An 18,339-nucleotide genomic window follows, 5' to 3' on the forward strand; every position below is an offset into this window, starting at 1 on the left:
TGTTTTGGGGCTTGAATCCTATGATACTGCTAGAATAAATATGAAAGAGGGGAAAGAAACGAGTGAGTTGTGAAAGACTTCCACATTAAAACCTAAAAAAAAAAAAAAACCTAAAAAATTTGCCAAGATAAAACCCAAATGAGAATACCTTCTGTACGCTCTACATCTAGTCAATATAAACAACACATTGACCTAATTAACTTCTATTCCACTCAGTGAACACAGATATAAGAAAAACATTGTATCATTTAGTCCTTCCTCATCACTGCTCAATCAGAAAATACTCCTTAATATCAAACTCTGCAAAAGCAAACAAAAACAAAAGATGCTGATCAAAGGAGAGTACGGCCTCCTTTCCAGCAAGAGGATAAAACAGCAATCTCCTCAATTAGCCCTACTCCAAGAGCTTGAAAAATCCTTTGTGCAATTGCATAGAGATAAGGATCTCATGCTTACAGCTTAACAAAGTACGTTCTAATGTGCAAACTAAGGATTCTATTGTATTAAATATATAGGTGTAGAATTATTTGCCAAGAACAAATTAAAAAAAGCATAGTGAAAAAGAAAAAAAGCACTAAAAATATTATGATTTAGCATGACTGGCAAATCACCCAGAGCCTGCAGCCAAGTAAAAATAATGTTTATATATTGCTTTCAAAGTATCTCATAACTTGCTAATAGCTCTGCACAGACTGGAGTAACTCATTCTTCACGTAGTCAGAGCAGTCCTCTGCCAGTAACTGTGGCAGACAAACGCCAGAGGCCTGAGCTTGTATACATAACATATTGTGYCCTTATCTTCTTAAGTCAAGATATGATCCATGAGCAAAGTGAAACGTGAAGTTGATAAAAACACCAGGATTACATTCATTGACAATGCCTGTCCCGGCCCATTTCCTGGGTACACGGTGCCRCAGTTTTGTTTTAATCAATCATCTTAGCCATCACGGCCACGTCATGGAGAGGCACGAAATGCGACTTGCCACTGATCCTGTTACAACCTTATCATTTAAGCACACCATTGTATCAGAGGTAAACAGCAGAATGAACAAATAATATTTGTTAATATTGTTCTTCATACAATTCATGCTTGTGTTCAAAAGAAGCAAACACTAGCACAGCACACAATATTAAGCAGTCAGCTGTTTATTTGTGGCCAATAGGAAAACACATCTAATGTTAATATTTTGTAGCCAAAGGGGAGACTGTTTCTGAACATGCTGCCTTTTTCTAGGAGACAGTAGAGTAACAAAACAAAGGATAGTTTTAACTGAKAGTAAGGACTTACTGAGGAAAAGGTTTTGATTACCTTTTGAAAGGTAGTTYGATTACCTCAAAAAGGAATTATTTCCCTGAAGCTTCTCTCAAGCCTTACCCTGTTCTCCTTGCATATCTTTGCATTTCTTCCACTACTTTATTTCATCTGTAGCCCAACTCCCATCAGCCTCTCACAAACTTGACACAAGAGTGTCCCACAGGAAAATGAGTTTTTAAATCAGTGACAGAGGAGCACATTAGTAGCTTCAGGAGTTTCTAATAAACTCCTCACACAGCACACCTTTTCTGAATCGCTCTATCAAGCCACCCCCTGCCACTCCCACTAACCCACAACACAACCACTCCACATCAGTTGCTGCTTCTCTAAYTCTATGAGCAGTTCCAGCAAGCACTATTCCCCTCCCATTTTCCTTACATCCCTGATGACACACTTGCAGTGCTTTGTTCCTCTGTCACTTGAATCAGCCATCTCCCTGACCCTTGCCACCACGCTCTATAGGCTCTCTTCTCTCCAAGCCTAGTAACCCGATTAAACATCCAACTCAATATTAATCCCCTCTTGCTAATTTTTCATACTAATCATTAATTATCTCCTGAAATCCTCAGTTTATTGACTAGATTTGCCTTTTCCTCTCTTACACCTGTGTATAGAGGGCTGGCTAAAGATGCATGAGAAGTTAACCTTCCTACCTTAAGCTGTTTTCTCTCACCAAAACCGTTGCCTGGATTACGAAACAGTGTATTAAGATGATAAGGATTTTAAAAGGTTATACTCACAGCTGGCATTTCTGTAGAGAAGAAAAGGTTCATGGAGCTGGAACTCCAAGTCTTTATTTACTGGTTCAACCAGGTTGTGCATGTTAAGTCGATTCACTATTGTAAAACCATGATAAGGAGAGGCTGACCTAATGAATCAATTAAAACAAACAAAAAGAGATTAATAACTCGTTCAACATATACAACACTTCTCTGAAGCAGAATTATAAATCAATTTTTGCATCTCTGCTACTTAATTATCTCAAACGTTATCAGCACAGAGGCTCTAATAGCTGCTCTCAAGTGTTATTTCTCAGCAAATCAGACRCTTTCAATTTCAGATCACACTTGCTCCAAACTGGGATTAAGATAAATATTGAAATTCTACACTGCTAACCTAAGGATTCAAAGATATCTCCCAAAGCCTTAAAACAAACAAGCAAACAAATACCGAGGCCATGATTATATTTCAAGTATATTCAATCCTTCATTCACATCTTGAAGCATTTTAGAATGCTTAGATAGAGGAAAAGGGTACAACRGACTCCTCCCAAAAACCAAGCTACACTACAGGGCAACACTTAGCGCCCCGTACACCCACACGACAATGATAAAAAAAAAAAACCAAAAGTTAGCTTAAACAGCAGGACCTATACCTAAATAGGAAGGAAAAGCTCTAAAAACACTTAAAATTATATTGCTTAGTGAAATTACTTTCAAGTATCAGCACTTTTGTTAAGTGCCAGSTGGAAGAAGAAACCACCTAACTTGGGCTCCTGCTGCTTGCTTGCCTGCRGGCTGGTTGCCTCCCTGCACGAGGGCAGGGTCAGCAGGGAGGGCGAGCGGTGCCTGCAGGCAGCCCTGCCACAGCACCTGGCCTCTGCTTTATCAGCTCACTCACATCCGAGAGCAGAAATGGTTGAGAAAAGAGTCATTAGAGCCAAACCTACTATTAACCAACTGTCATTAGTATTTTCATAACTTTTTAGGGAATAAGTGCTGATATACTGTCTTTTTCTGATAATATATGGCATTTATCAAGTCCCATTATTTTTCCAGCAAAACTTTTATACGTTCTTAGTGAAGTTAATTACTTATGAGCAGAATATACTGTTTTCAAGCAGACATACAAACATTAAGGGCTGAACAACTCAGTAATTTCAAACTGGATGCAGTAAATTCAACAGGAGAGTTACACATTAAGCCAACTAACATTTTTTAAAATTTGTTCTAAAAACAGCTTACCTTTTGTACACAAATAAGGTACCTTCTATGTCTGTCTTCTCCTACAAAGAAGAGGAATTTTAAGGGTTGTGCTTAGTCACACAAATACACAGCTTTGTGTAACTTTAATTACAGAGAATAACATTCTTATCTCTCCATAAGAAAGCTTCACATGATTGCAACAAAAGTATAACTCGAAGTTTTTAGAGGATATTCACATTTCTTTCTTAGCAAGAAGCTAAACTTGTGTGCTGGAAGACTCTGTTCACACTATGGGCTTACTAAGGTGCTGCGAAGCCTTCCTCAAGCGCCGGCGCAGGGCCGGGTGCTCMGAACCGAGCCCCTTCGCCCGGTTCCCGGCTTCGAGCGCAGCCCTTGCGCCCACAACGGGGCCGCCCCCCGCGACCGCGACCCGCGGCGCGGCCCCGGCACCGCGGCCGGGCTCCCCCGCTCCGCCCGCGCCCACGGCCCGCGGGGAGCCGCGCAGGGCCGCGGCGCGGGCCAAAGCGCCGCCCGTTCCGCCTCTCCGCGGCCGGGGGATGAAGCAGGGGCGGCACGGGGGCCGAGCGCGGCCCGGGGGGGCCGAGCGCCGCTCCCGCCCTCTCGCCGCCCCCGGGACCCCCGCCCGCTCGCTCACCCACTCGTTGTCCTTGGCGCTGAAGCTGTAGAGCGCGACCTGGCCGGTCACGTCCGCGATGCTGGTGATGAACGGGTCGTGCCGCTTTAAGGCCGCCAGGCTCATCTCCTGCCCCGCGCGGCTCGGCGCCGCCATCTTGAGTCCCGGCAAGCACCGCGGCGGCGCGCCAGAAACGGCGGCGCGGCGGCGTTACGGGCCCTGCCTCCGGGCGGAACATCGGCCCCGCGCCTGTCGTTCCGGGCTCTGCCGTTCCGCACTCGAGCGCTCGCTCCCGCTCCCGGCCCTGGCCCTGGTCCTGACCCTGGTTCCAGCCCTAGTCCTGGTCCCGGCCCTGGCCCTGGTCCCGGTCTCGGCCTGGAGCACAGGCAGCGCCAGGGCGGCAGAGCCACGGCCTGCGCTCGGGGGCTGGCAGGGTCTGCCCGCGGCCTGGCAGGCAGAGGCCGCACAGTGAGCAGCSCTGCCCGCCATTCCAGCGGCCCTGGAGCGTTTTGTGTCTCTCGCTCCCGTCCTCCTGCGGGGCGCCCGTCCACGGAGCAGGGGTGCGCGCAAGGGCTGTGGGTGCCCGCGCCGCGGCCCGTGGTGCAGCCTGGCAGGACGAAAGCCGGGTGTGAATGTCAGAGCAAAACCGCCCTCCCTGCCGCCCAGTGAACCATACTCACCCCATGCCCTACAGCTCTAAAGTACCAACAGCTTTGTTAAGGGGGAAAAAGCTGTATTTTAGACACAAAATTCCCGTGTACCTCATTCCAGTAACAGCTGAAGCTCAAGAGGTAGTAAAAAAAGTCATACAAATTATACAATACGTCCTAGGGAGTTCTATGAAACTTCCATCCCTTCCAATGATTTTACTATTGGAGSTATGATCTATTCCATAAAAAATGTGTCTTAATGGGTTTCTATTAGGAAAGTATGTAAAGCTGTTCCCATCAAAGAGCAAACAACAATAGTATGAATTAAAATATAATTTGATTTTAAATCCCTAACTTTTAGTAACACCTTGACTTAGGAATAGTTAGTACCTGGAAGTAAAAATTTGAAAATCCTTTAAAAGGAGGATGTTCAGTGTCCAAGTGAAACAGAAACAGAATAACAGAAGCCTTTTAGCTTCTGTTGATTGTACATGGCATCGCCAACACCGCACCAAAGTGCTCCTTTCTTTTGGGTCAAACCCAAGCAAGACTCCTATAAAGCAAAGACGCCTTTCAAAATAAGAAACTTCAAGACAAAGGACAGTTTTCTGCAGACCCAGATCTTCTCAAGTGTGGAAATTTCTTGTCTGCTTCTTGAATTAAAAGTGGAGCATGGGGAGCACTGATAACAAAGGCAAGTGGTCGCTTCTTGTTATGGATTGTTTTCCTCCTTCATCTGCTAATTCCAGTTCTGCCTTTTAGTGAATTTATTCTCTCTGGTATTTTTCACAATTGTTGCCTTAGAATGAAATATTTTATATCAAAAATGAGTCATATGGCCTGCCATCTGCTTCTTCAACCTTAAAGTACACCAAAGTTGGCCTCCAAGTTCGACCTCAGTGTAAACCGAAATGAGAGTTTTATCCATTTAAGCTTGTTCTAATAGACGACTATTACATTTTGCAGGCACCTTTATCCATCATTGTAGTTATTAAGCAGTTAGTGCTGGGGAAATGTTTCTCTGTCAGTCTTTATTTCTGATCCTTGTGCTAAACCAGACAGAAGTTGGATGATGTCGATAACGCCCTTTTGGTGTTTTCCCTGTGAGTGGGACAGATTCCATTTGTGTTTCAACCAGTGAAGAGAACATTATGTTCTGCATTTCAGTTATTCAGCTGAGGTTTTATAGGACAGGACATGCTGATTTATATCCAAAGTACTGTCATCTCTTTGATGCACATTAATGTAAAAATGGGCTAAAAAAGAAGACCCCTTTTTACCCATCCAGGTGCATGGGACAGCAAGGCTGGGTCTTTCCACTGCTGTCTGCTCTGCTCACAGAAGTTCTGCAAACTCTCTTTTTCACACAGCAGATTATCTAAGCTTTCCCAGAGCCTATTCGGAGCATGGTCACTCCCTTCAGACTTCACGGAGAGTCTACTATTACTATATTACTATTTCTATACTCTACGTTAAGTAGAGATAATGTGTAACCATTTTGTAAAGTATTTGAGTTCCTTAGAGAAACAGCCTGCAATACTGAAATCTGAATTTAGCTACAAATTACTTTGGACTCTTTTTTTTTTTTTTCATTTAACTGTTGTAGTCATGATTCTGTAATGGAAATAGAATTCTTTTTATTTCCCCCTGTGCAGCTGGCAAATTCTTCTAGAATTGCTGTGGAGCCGGAAGCATTAAAAAGAACTACAAATTATTGAAATCATGTAATTTAATAAAGTACAAATAAAATGACATGAAGACATTTAGTCATCTCTGTCTTCACTGTCACTTTGCACACAAGTATTACAAACAGTTACGCTCCTTCTAACAGATGCTAAATAACCATTAAGCAAAGGAAAGGCAACAAAGTACTTTTAGAATTCAATGTAATTGAATTGTATGTAAAAGCATAAAAACAGTCAATTTCACTCATCCAATAAAGCTGTTCCCACAACAACAGTGTGAGAGGTTGAAATAGGTCACAGGCAGCCCTCCTTACATTGCTTAAGAACATTAGAAGGATTAATCATTTATGGATTATCTCCTGGAAACAATGATCCGGTGCAGACAGGTAATCCAATCTCCTCTGTCTTTCTAACCTGGTTTGCCATTTCACTGGGGATTGTGAAAAGGTGGCAATTTTTCTAGGAAGACACTGTCTTTCTGCCAGCTTGAAACATGTAGATTGCTGAAATTGGCATGAAAAACGTGACGTCTCTTCTTTGAGGAAGGTAGGTAATGAAATGAGACAGGTGAAACTAACTTTTTCATCTAGAGTGCATAAATTTAGTTCAGAAATTTTATCATTTTCACCTTTAGATATAATCTGTTATTGGATGGAGGGAAGACAGTATTTTATCATTGACGCAAACCAGATCTAGACAGAAAACATTATTGCTGGGTATGTGCGTTTTGCATAAACATCTAATACCGTGTTCTTTCTGACTAAATTTGTCTAAAGATTTAAATATATCTTATTTTTGAATACATGCCTTCGGGTGATCACAGCCCCTCTAAGTACATTAGAAGCAGATATACAGTTTTGCTTTTATTGACTTACAGACTTAATCTAATATGTAGGACTATTAACTGACTTCTTTTGCCAATTTTATTGTATTTTATCCACCAGTAGACACAAGATCTGATGCTGATTATATTAGAACTATACTAATTTCATTAATGAAAGTGGGCTCTATTGCAAATCTCCATTGTGGCAACTTAGCAAGTGGATAAAAGTAATGCAGAGGCAAATGTGCATCATCAGGGATTCTCTATTGCTCATTTCATTTGACACGCAGTCTCTGTTTTGTTGGTATAATGATGTTAGGAAAAACAATATGCAATTAGTATCACAAGTGCTCAGAGTAGCCTGTCCTTCTAAATTTTCTTATATTACATATTAAAAAATTGATGATGAGATTAGCAAGCTTCTCTTCTGTATAGAATTGAGAAATATCTGCCAGGAATAATTGTGCATCAGTATTAGCTTTAAGCCTTGAAAAAGCTATCTCAGGAAAAAAATGACAGTTTTTAATCTCTTCCCATTTTTAATTATGGAATGATTTACCTTAAATATACCCCGTTAGCTTAATGACATTATTGTGAACTTGTATTTTTGTTTTATTATAAACATCCATTGTATTCTCTAAGATTCCTGAGTCACTTAGAAATATATCCATGTATCTGGCTCCTTAATGTAGCTTTACATGTTTTACATGTGGCTTTACATGCTTAATCGCAATAGTGTTTGCTGTAAAATGGGAAGTCAGAGGTTTCTTTTCAATAATTTGAGCTGGTGCTCTTACAAACTTTGCACGTAGCAGAGCTCGAGCTTCAGAATAGGCTAGATAACATTTTATTACCAACCATGCATTTTCAGTAGGCTTTTCTTGCTGGGTACAGCCCTCAAAAAGATGGAACACAATTTGGGGGGTGCTGGAAAATAAGTAGATTTGATTGTAGTAGTTCAGAGCTACTTTAAGGATAAAACCAGCAACAACTTAATTGATTAATTTCAGATGGGTTGTGTGAAGTTACATCTGCAAAGCAAAATGGTAGTATCAACCAGGAAAATACTTGCTACAAAATTCTGTGTGCTGATTTAGGAAGTTTTCAAGCTGCAGCTGAATGAAACTTTAGTCATTAACCGACAAATTAGGCTGCTTGCTGGAGAAAGGTCTCAGCAGGCAGACCAGTGATTTTAGCAGGTAGGGAGAAATACAGGGAGTACATTGGTGTTGGTGTGGGAAGGGCCCTGTGTGACTTGGACYGTTTCCTGTGCGTGTTTTTGGTAGGCTCCCCACCCCATGGAGTCTGGTTTGGTTGGGTTGGCTTTTTTTGTGAATTCAGTGAAATTTCAGCTGTGGCAGGAGCTGGCCAGCTAGGCTGTGTAAACCTTCCAGATTTAGCCCCTCAGAGCCCCCGAATGACTCCTAAGCCCTGACTGCTGTGACATGAGACTTGTGCAGGCTCCAGGTTCATGAGCAGCCATGGGGGATGGCTAAGCTAAAAGAATAGTAACCTGGAATTCCTGTTTCTTTAGAAAATCTTCAAAATATTACTATCTGATATTGGGTTTATATGTTTAATTATTAATTATTTATTTATACAAACATAAGTTTGATATTACCGTCTTGTCGGCAGAGCAGACAGAATTAGGAGGGCTTACTAAACTTATTCCACTCCTCATTAATTCTTCATAACCTTAACAAAAGGCACAGAGYGAGATAAAAAAGTGGTCTCTAGTCTGCCACTTTAAGAGGATTTTCATTTGCATTTTTACTCAAAATCTAATTATACTGTTTGCAAAAAATGTTCTGGTCTATGGGCTATTTGCAAATGATTCACTGAGATTATTATTTAAGATATCTGTTAACTGTACTTTTTTTGATTACCTAAGCAACGTGGTCGTGCTTCTTGAAAGGCTCCCAAAGGCATCAGGAGTTCTCCAGAGAATACGTTAATGGAGTCTATGGTGAGATATCAGAAGGAACAGAGCATTTCAATTTATATATAATTTATAATAAAAGGTTATTTTTCATACTTTTCTTACCTGTTCTTTCATTACAAAAAAGACCCTTAATACTAGAAAATATTTACTCTGTTACTCTGTAAAATTATCAATAGGGAGTATCTTGCGTATGTATATATCTGCCCAAAGGAAAACAGTAACAGCAGGATGTATATGTACATATCTCTCATGATCAGCAGAACGGTAATAGAGGAAAAGGCAACTAAAGTGCAGAAAACATCAGTTTTCTGTGAGTCTGCGGCAGCGCGCGGGCCTCAGCCTGGGCTGTGAGGGACGTGGGCCGCGCGCCGGGCCRACCCTTGGGGCGAGCGCACGGCCCCGGGCCGCAGGAATGGCCCCGAGCCCCGGGAACGGCTGCTGTTGGCACCAGGGCATTGCTAACCTTTGCCTGGTTTCCGACTCAGCCTCTTTGGCTTTCAGACTTTTTAGAGCTGAAGACTTCAGCTTTTTAGAGCTGGAGCACAGGAAGTTCCGTCTCCAGGTGAGGAGCACCTTCTTCACTGTTAGGGAGACAGAGCAGTGGAACAGGCTGCYCAGGGAGGTTGTGGAGGCTCCTTCTCTGGAGGTCTTCAAAACCCACCTGGATGCCGCCCTGTGCCACATGCTCTAGGTGTGCCTGCTTGAGCAGGAAGGTTGGACTAGATGATCTCTAGAGGTCCCTTCCAACCTTGAATATTCTGTGATTCTGTGATTCTGTGACACCGAGCGCCATTTCCAACGGTGTTTGGGTGCCAGATGGGCTTTCTTGGGCCCGTATTCTGGTCTCAGATATTAGCTCTGTTTATTGCAGTACACAGAAATCTTGCGTGCACTTTTGGAATTTTCTTTTTAGGTTACTGACTGTACCTTTTAACATTCCTCTTTCAACCTTTATAGGAATGAGTCAGGATTCTTTTGTAATCAGCTCTGTGTTGCTCATTTCCCCAAAGTGCTTCCAGTAGGTTCTTAAGCTGAGGATGTGCCATCGTTTGGACTCTCCCCTGGGATAATTCATTGATACTCAGCAAGGATGGTCACTCGGTTGGACTTGGACCCGTCTCCTGGCCTCCCTGTGGGCTGGCGGAGCCCCTTCAGCAGAACCCACATTGCAGGTGGCCACGTGGAGCCTGCTGGAAGCTCCAAGAGGCAAAATGTGTGCAAGTCTGATAAACCTCAGCATCCCCTTCTCTGGAAATCTGTTGTTGAGACACCCATCTGTAAATTGGCTTATACGATCAAGTGTGTCAGAATGAAAAACTCTGCATAAATTAAACACCGAACCAGTTAATTTGATATAGAAGAACAGCAAAATAACACTTATGAAAAAGTAAAAGCAACCCCCCAACCCTCTGTTGTATTTCCAGAATGATTCTGGGAGTTTTGAAGGTCAGATTGCAAGCTCCACATTCGCAGTCGTGACTACACGCTCACATGAGTTTGTTTCCTTGGCTTTACGGGGAGCGTTCGTGTGAGTAACTATTCCTGCAGAGTGAATAAAGGCACTTGCAATCTGGTCCCAGCTGGAAACTTGTTTTCTGAAGCCTGCTTGCTCTCTTCAGAAAGTACAGATCTTTTATTTTATCTTGTTTTCTGTTTATTTCGAAYGATGTGAGATTTTTGGATTGACTGTTACCTCAGTCCAAAGCMCTTTCTGCTAAAAGACACCCACATTTTAGAGCTCCTGTTTCTTTCTGGATACATATTTGGAGTAGATTTTTTTTCCTCTCCTCGGAGGAGAAATATAATTATTGCCTGCCTGGAAAGCAGTTAATTAATGSGCTTCTCACCAGCGGATACCTGGCTAATTTCATTTCCTTGCTGGGTAATTCATTAAATAACTACAAGACCATTCAGACAGCCCAAGTAGTGTTTTAGAGCAAAGCACTAATTACTCAGTATATTTAATGGGAAAAAAAAAAAGAAGTAGAAGGAAACAAAGGACATATATTTTCAGTTGTTTACCAGCCTTTCTTGTGACACCTTTCACTTGGATCACAGAACTTAGTGAACTAGATCCATTTGTTGCTCACGTGTGGATGTGGTCGAGTTTTGGAGGAGCGAAAGACGGTCCTCCCACCATTTCTCCCGTGATTCTTGCAGCCTCGATGTGCCCAGGGTCTCAAACACAACGACTTGAGACTCTGCTCAGAACGTTTTTCAGGTGTCGGTAGAGCAGAACTAGAGTCAAATGGTAAAGCCAAAGCAGCACCTCAGGGTCTTCTGAATTTTCTACAGCTCCTGTGTTGTTGTTTTTTTTTTCTTGTCTAAAGGAGTAGTTAAGTCTTCTGCATGATCCTTTAAAACAAAGATGATGCCTTTATTGTTAATAAAACCTCTCTCCTTACTGAGCTGTTATTAAAGGCTGTTGAGCCTTAATTAAACCAGTTGAATGGAATTAGATACAGAATAACACCGAATTCAGAACCTTTCAGCTGGCGGTGTCAGTTTGCTCTGTATCTCTGGATGAAAAGGGTTGCTGKCAGTGTTACCATTGCAGCGTGTGTAACTCTCATACAGCTGGAGCTGCTGCCGTTTGGTTTTGCAGAACTAGCTGGAGATTTATTTCATTGTGCTTTGTTTATGCTGATGTGAGGTGCACTTTGAAATGCTTTAGCAGCTTACATGAAGCTCATTATTTTCAGGGAAGCAATTTCTGTGGTTTCCTTATATTTGATGTCCCATAAGGCTTGTGTCTTGCATTGTGGACTCTAGAACAGTCGTGTTTCCGATGTTTTGGAAAGCACACCTATAACTTGTGGAGTTATCAAAGATGCCGTTGTCCACTGYGCTCAGGCTCTGCCTTTGCCCTTCTATTACTCATTATTCTTTAATAGTGGCATGCTGACTGTTCTTCCTGTTGACTTTTTGTGATGCATGGACACTCTGTGTGTATGACAAAGACCTGCCAAAGCACCTGGATCTGGGTCTTTATTCTCCAGCAAACTGATTCTCTTCAAAGTCATCCTGCTCCTGCCCTCATAATGAATTATTTTTGCAACAAGATCTTCCTAGAGTGGAGAGGGATCAAGGGTGCCTTTAAATCAGTTTGTTTCCCAGATGACTGACCAGTCTTGGATTGTTTTGCTTTAGTATGTGCCAGGGGGCTGGATGTGAGGGGATTTACCAGTGCACAGCCCTCAGGGTGCCGCTTGCCCTGGGACGCAGGCAGTGCCGGTGGTGGGAACTGCTGCTGAGGGCGAAGCTTCCATCGCCTCACGATCCTCCAGGGGAACCTGGCAAGGGCTCTTGTGCCTGCTGGTTTTCATTACAGTTCCTGCCCACTTCATGGGTCTTACACTTAAATGCTAAAATCTAATGGGCTGCAGGAAGTAATTAGTGTAAGTTTCTGTCTCTCAGGAAAAAGGAAATTGCAATTCTCCAGCGTCTGTCCCGCTCGCACCTCTTCTCCCCTCTGACCCATCTGTAACTTGCTTAACAGATCATGGGGAATAAACTTATAAACACTAAGTGTTTGTTAATTTCTTTACAAGACTGTGATTCCCTTCTCTATTAAGATAAAATATTGACTTGAAAAACTATTCTGTGCCTGAGCTTTAAAGCACTTTTAAACTTTATATTCTGTGTATCTGGTGTAGGCATTAACTTAGCAGCAGTTGCTTCTAGTTTTTTTTTTTTCCCTCGCTCTCTTTATAGGAAGCCGTGACGCAGGCTGTATTATTTACAAAATGTGTACAAGCAGGCATTGTACACATACTGCTAAAATTCAGGGCAACTTCCAGTAGTTCTTTTTATTTTATCGTTTCTTTGAGAGCAGATAAAATTTGAATTTTCCAGAGAGTGTAATATTAAAGATTTTTTACTATTGGAGAATACTAAAATGAAAATATCTTCTAGTAATATGCCAGAAGAACTTATAATGGAAATAATTAAAAATATTTTAAAAATAAAATTGAATCCTATTCTCCGACATTTCCATTTTTTGACTTTTTATTAATGTTAGTCTGATTGGTGGATGCCTAGACTATTAAGTTCTGATATTACTGTAATAAATATTTCAGCAGGGGCTTGTTGATATTTCCAAATTAAAATAGAGTGGAATCTACCTTTTATTGAATATTTTGAGGTTTCAATATTTTGTATCCGCTTGGGATGAAAATTTGATATGCTTAGATTTCCCACAGGATGGGAAATTTGTTCCTTCTTCTTTCTTAAAAGGTTTTTTCTACAGAGCTCCCTGAGGTAGGATCCATATCCTTATTACAGCAAGCAGCCAGCTTCCTATGGCTGCCTTGACTATTAAAGCATGAAAGCTGAGGCGAGAAAAAAATGTGTAGCATGTAAGTATTGAGTATCATTTGCACATTTTCAAAAATCAAATGAAATTAAGCCCCCCCAAAAATCATGTTTCTCCTCAGCTTGAAACTTAATCAAAACAACCTTAATATACCCTCTGAGACGGCATTAATTTTAGAAAATAATTGTTTTTCTGGGACTTTTATCAGTGGAAAGCACTTGGTCTCCAGATAATTGCAGAGAGCTGTTCTCACCATTCCAGAAATTATTTAAAGAAAACAGAAGGTATATCAAGATTTTTAGGCTCGCGGAGGGCCACGAGAGTTGGATTAGGTCCTGGTACATTTCTGTAGCATTTTTGAGAATGTTTTGGACTGTTACTATATGACTCTGCAGTGCTTTTCATATCTTGATATTTTAAGAGCCACACTGAAGAACTTACATTTTATTTTCCACTTAATTTATCCTCTTCCCTTGTTAACACATTCACTGGTCTTTAGAAGTATCACTCTTCCCTTTCTAAACTCATTGAAATACACAGAACAGCTGCCTGAATTCTGAAAAAATGTAAGAATATTCCTGAGCTTCAGTGAGAACATTCCTGAGAATATTCCTAAGCCCTATAAGGAGATAAGTCTAGCTTGTATTTCRTCTTGCAGCTACTGCCTGTTTACCTGTGAGTAAGAAAAACATTTTATTACTCTCTGTGCTCCTCTTGTCTATTGAGGGGAAAAATATGGCTGTGTATCTGGATGCTGCAGTGAAGGCTTCCAGCTTTCAAAATACTTCCCCTTTTCTTTATTCTAAGTTAGAGATTTCCTTGTATAAAGAGTCTGTGCCAAGTCTGAAGTTCTTCCTAAAGAAAACCTAATTCCAATGAAAATGTTTTCTTTTTTTTTTCTAAAAGCTTATTCCTATTTCATGTCTCATTGCTAATGGGATTGTATTAAGCAGAGGGAGCAAATTTATCAAAAAAAAAAAACCCAAAAAAAACGATGCTTTGAATCAGATCTGTTAAAAGATCACATGCTGACAAAAGCAAAAYGTAGTCCCTCATTCATTGTTCTTTCATTCCACTTTCCTGTGCCATCTGTCACACTAGCACAGGGACACACCAATTCCCTGCAATTGGAAAGCACCGGTGTTTTTCGCAGAGGAAGCAGGGTGAGAGCACCAGGAGAGCAGACCTGAAAGCGTGATCTGCATCGCAGGCAAATGCCCTTCCCCAGCAGCGCAGGCGAGGAGGAGGAGGAAGGCACCAGCACCTGTTGGTTTCAGCCTTTAATCAAAAGCGTAATGCCCTCTTCTCTGGGAGGAATGCTGCAAAATGATAGAGGTGCATCAACAGGCATACATGTCATTTAAGTTTATGACAGAACTGAAGCTCATATGCAACAGCATTGTTTACCACTACAATGAAAATAATCCCTAATTACCAAATTAAACTGACGTTGTGTTAATGTGTGTTTAATATTGCCTCTAATTCACTGTTTCTTGGAAGCATCAGAGTTCTCAGATAATGAGCAGAATATATTTTTTCCTTGATCAAAAGCAGTGCTGATGAATGATGCAATAGGACACTTGAACAGGTATTAAGAGGGATATAGAGCCCATTCTTCAAGAAGTGCTGAAAGAAAATCACACTCCAAATCTGCCTGCACTAGGGAAGCTGAGATCCTTTGAAGCCAAAGAAGTCACTACCTTAACATACTCAATAGGATTAGGTGAGGTATACAATTGTTAGAATAAGATCTTTGCCATAAATAATAATGAGTATGGGAACTGGGCATCTTGTTATACTTCTTAGAGTTCTTCAGTTTAAAATYTAGCTAAAGATAGTAATAGTAATTATATGTTGCATAGATAGTACTGTTCTTCTCTAAGTGCTTTTTAAAAGATAAGAATCATCATCTTTGAAGTTATAATGAAATTAAATGGCTTRTGCTAAGTCCCACAACACCTAACAAAAGCTGGGAGTGGATAATGCTTCCACTGTACAACATCTCTATAACATTAACTGCATCTTYGCTGTTCATATAGTTCCCTGTAAAAGAAATCAAACCTTCTAAAAACTTTAAAAAATTATTAAAATAATAACTAATGCTATAGGTCTGCACATATTTTTACCTAGCAATAGCTAGCTCTCTTAGCAAGACCTGATGCTAAATCAGTCTGGTCTTACCACACACTGACACTGATACAGGCGATGATTGAGAGAAACAGAGAATCACACAGTTTGAAGGGACCCCAAGAAGTTGCCCGGTCCATCCTCCTGCTCAAAGTAAGCATCAATGCTGATCTCAGGCAGGTTTCTTAGGGCATTTTCCAAGTCAAAACTAACCCACCAACAAAATGGAGTTTTAATCCATCTCCGTTCCTCACTCTGGGCCATCTTGAATGCGTATGGGCACCAGCAGAGAGAAGATGAAGGAACAAAGGGAGGAGGCAAACGAGCGCCTTTCTTTCAATGGCAGTACCAGTTCATGTTGACAATGTGACACAAGGCTTATTTAGTGGTGCTGAAAAGAGATACTTTACATCTCAGTCCTGCTTTCTTCTTGTATTTGGACATTTGTTAGAGCAGTATTCTCAATTCTGAAAGGAGGAAGAGAGGAAGATACTCCACATTGCTTGAAAGAAATCTTGTATGGCAATGGCATTTCCACTTCCAAAACCAGTTCAAGCAGACGTATTTTCACACATTCCTTAAATGGAGTCTGATACCAACTGTTCAGATGTGATATTTGTTTGTGTTTGATCTGCCTCCTCTTTCTAGCTTATGGATTTCCATTGTACCGTAGCATAAACTTAACATAGTTTGCTGTATTAGTACTTAGCCTCCTGCATCTGCTAAGCCATTTGCAGAGGCTTCACTACAATGTGTCTCACTGGGCTTTCAGTGCGATTCCCTCTCTATCCCACCATCTTCAGGAGCAAAGGGATAGGTCTTCCAACTTAACTTCTGGCATCATGCTTTGTAAGACACTATTTGTTCTTGACATGTGAAAGTATCTTTGGATGCTGCCCTTGAAGCCTTYGCATTTCCTTTCACCGTGCTCTTATTGTGTCTGTCTGTGCTTTAAGTTTTATGCTCTGCCAAATTTTAGCCTGGAGTGACAGCAGAGAAATGAGCATTATAATGAAAGTGCTGACAAACCCTTCGCTCTATGACGTGAATGGCGCAGCTATCACTTTTGTCTGCTGTGCTCCGTACTTTAAATCTTTAATGCCATTTTTTCCTTTTATCCTACATTGAGCAGTGGGATTACTCGAGTGCTTTATGGCTTAGAAGTTGTGCAGTTAAGTAAATTGTTCAGTGGAATGGAAGGCTCCTCTCTAGGGGTTCCCTTCTCCATTTAGAGGTGTGGGGAAGTTTAGGGGCTCTGGAGGAAAAGCGCTGCTAGCGAGATGTTGTGTAGGACATTGCTGTTCCAGCAGTGCCATTGGCTCTGCCCCCTGTGAGCAGTCACTCCAATGACATCTTGTTTCATATCCCTCTGGCTGAGGGAAGGAGACACAGGACACTGTATTCGTAACARGCAGGAGAGTGAAACATTAGCAGTGAGAAAATTTCGCTCATAGTAAAGAAATACTCACTGATAATGCTGGCATAAATATTTTAGACTGTAAGTCGTTTGAGGCGGGATGTCTGCATCCCTGCGTGTATGGATGTTGTCCAGTACATTTCTGACATTACCACATCACAAATAATGTATGGACTAGATATGAATCAGTACTGAAATGCTGTCTCTGTGCGTGAACTGGACATCACTTCTCATGTTCCTTGGGGTATGATATGGAGAGGTCCTAGAATTGTGTTGCACAGACAGGACTAGCACGGGGACCACTAGTGACAAACTCCTTTCTTTTAGAAACAGCAATTCTTTCTTTTCTTTTCTTTTCTTTTCTTTTCTTTTCTTTTCTTTTCTTTTCTTTTCTCTTCTCTTCTCTTCTCTTCTCTTCTCTTCTCTTCTCTTCTCTTCTTTTCTTTTCTTAAAATATTCTCTCTGTAAGGTCTCTTTCATCACATAAAAGGGCAGACAGGTAGGCTATCTATGCACTGAATTGTTTAAGTTCACTTTAATATGGGACTTGTTAAGCTGACAGCTGTCGCCAATTCTTCATTAGTGGTTATGTTTTACAGGGCCAGTGCTGATAAAAGTGAGAACAGCAGCAGGGGTGAGGTGCTGCCATCCTACTCTGCCAGGTTTGGTTAAACAAGTGGGTGGTAGTTTATTATTATTATTATTAGTAGTAGTAGTATTATTATCATCACAGAAAACATCTGAGGATCAGAATTATGGAACAGGTAGTAAAAACTTTTTCTGGATTATATCTGGTTCTTTAGCTAGAACTGTCTTATATTTCTGGGACAGGGTCTTTGCTGGCAATATTTTGATACTTATAAAGTGTAAAAGTACAGTGAATAAAGGGGAAAAGTTCCAAGTAACCCACTTGCTTTATTTTGCTTTACAGTAGTTATACTGCAGAAGAAGGAAAATTGGAATGTTTAGGTTTTTTTCTTATCTCATTCCTATAATTGAGGCAAAATTTGCTTCACCTCTCAGTGCCTCCCTTCACTTACATGTAAAATGGAGATACTTACATTAGAAAGTAGGATTGGAAGCTTAATCCATTCATCTTTATAAGATATTTTGAAATATCTAGAGAAAGCCATGTGGATCCAACATCCTGCTGGCCAGGAGCCTGCTTTGCTAGGTTACAGTGATAACCAAATTCCGATATATTTTTTGTGAATGTTTTTTTCTGAGTGCTTGTTTTGCAGTGTGATATAAATAGTTCATAAAGGAACCTTGGCAAAAATGCTGTTATACAGCACCTCCATAACAGATATGTGATGATCTCAGTATCTCCTGAGTCAGGAATATAATCACAGGAGACAGATACACAAAAATAGACATCTTTTTCTTGAGTACACAAATGAAATTATGTAATAATTGATAAGACTTGAGAGCTGGGTTTTATACTGATTTTCTTATCATTGTTCCTTCAGACCCAGATCTGAGCTGATATAAAAAGATCTGAGAGAT

General features: G+C 41.1%; 1 protein-coding gene across 1 annotated transcript in view; it reads right to left on the minus strand.

The window, feature by feature from the left end:
- The window catches only part of DCP1A (decapping mRNA 1A), a 20,705-nt gene extending 16,675 nt beyond the window's left edge, over positions 1–4,030 (minus strand). Inside the window, exons 1-3 of the mRNA XM_026046142.1 lie at positions 3,896–4,030; positions 3,280–3,320; positions 2,056–2,183 (exon numbers count right to left, since the gene is read on the minus strand). Of these exons, the coding sequence (XP_025901927.1) occupies positions 2,056–2,183; positions 3,280–3,320; positions 3,896–4,030 (304 nt within the window). The remainder of the gene's footprint in view (positions 1–2,055; positions 2,184–3,279; positions 3,321–3,895) is intronic.
- Between the last annotated feature and the right edge of the window lie 14,309 nt (positions 4,031–18,339).

The sequence above is a fragment of the Nothoprocta perdicaria genome, unplaced genomic scaffold (genome assembly GCF_003342845.1).
Source record: "Nothoprocta perdicaria isolate Ctin4 unplaced genomic scaffold, notPer1 scaffold_42, whole genome shotgun sequence".
NCBI lineage: Eukaryota > Metazoa > Chordata > Aves > Tinamiformes > Tinamidae > Nothoprocta > Nothoprocta perdicaria.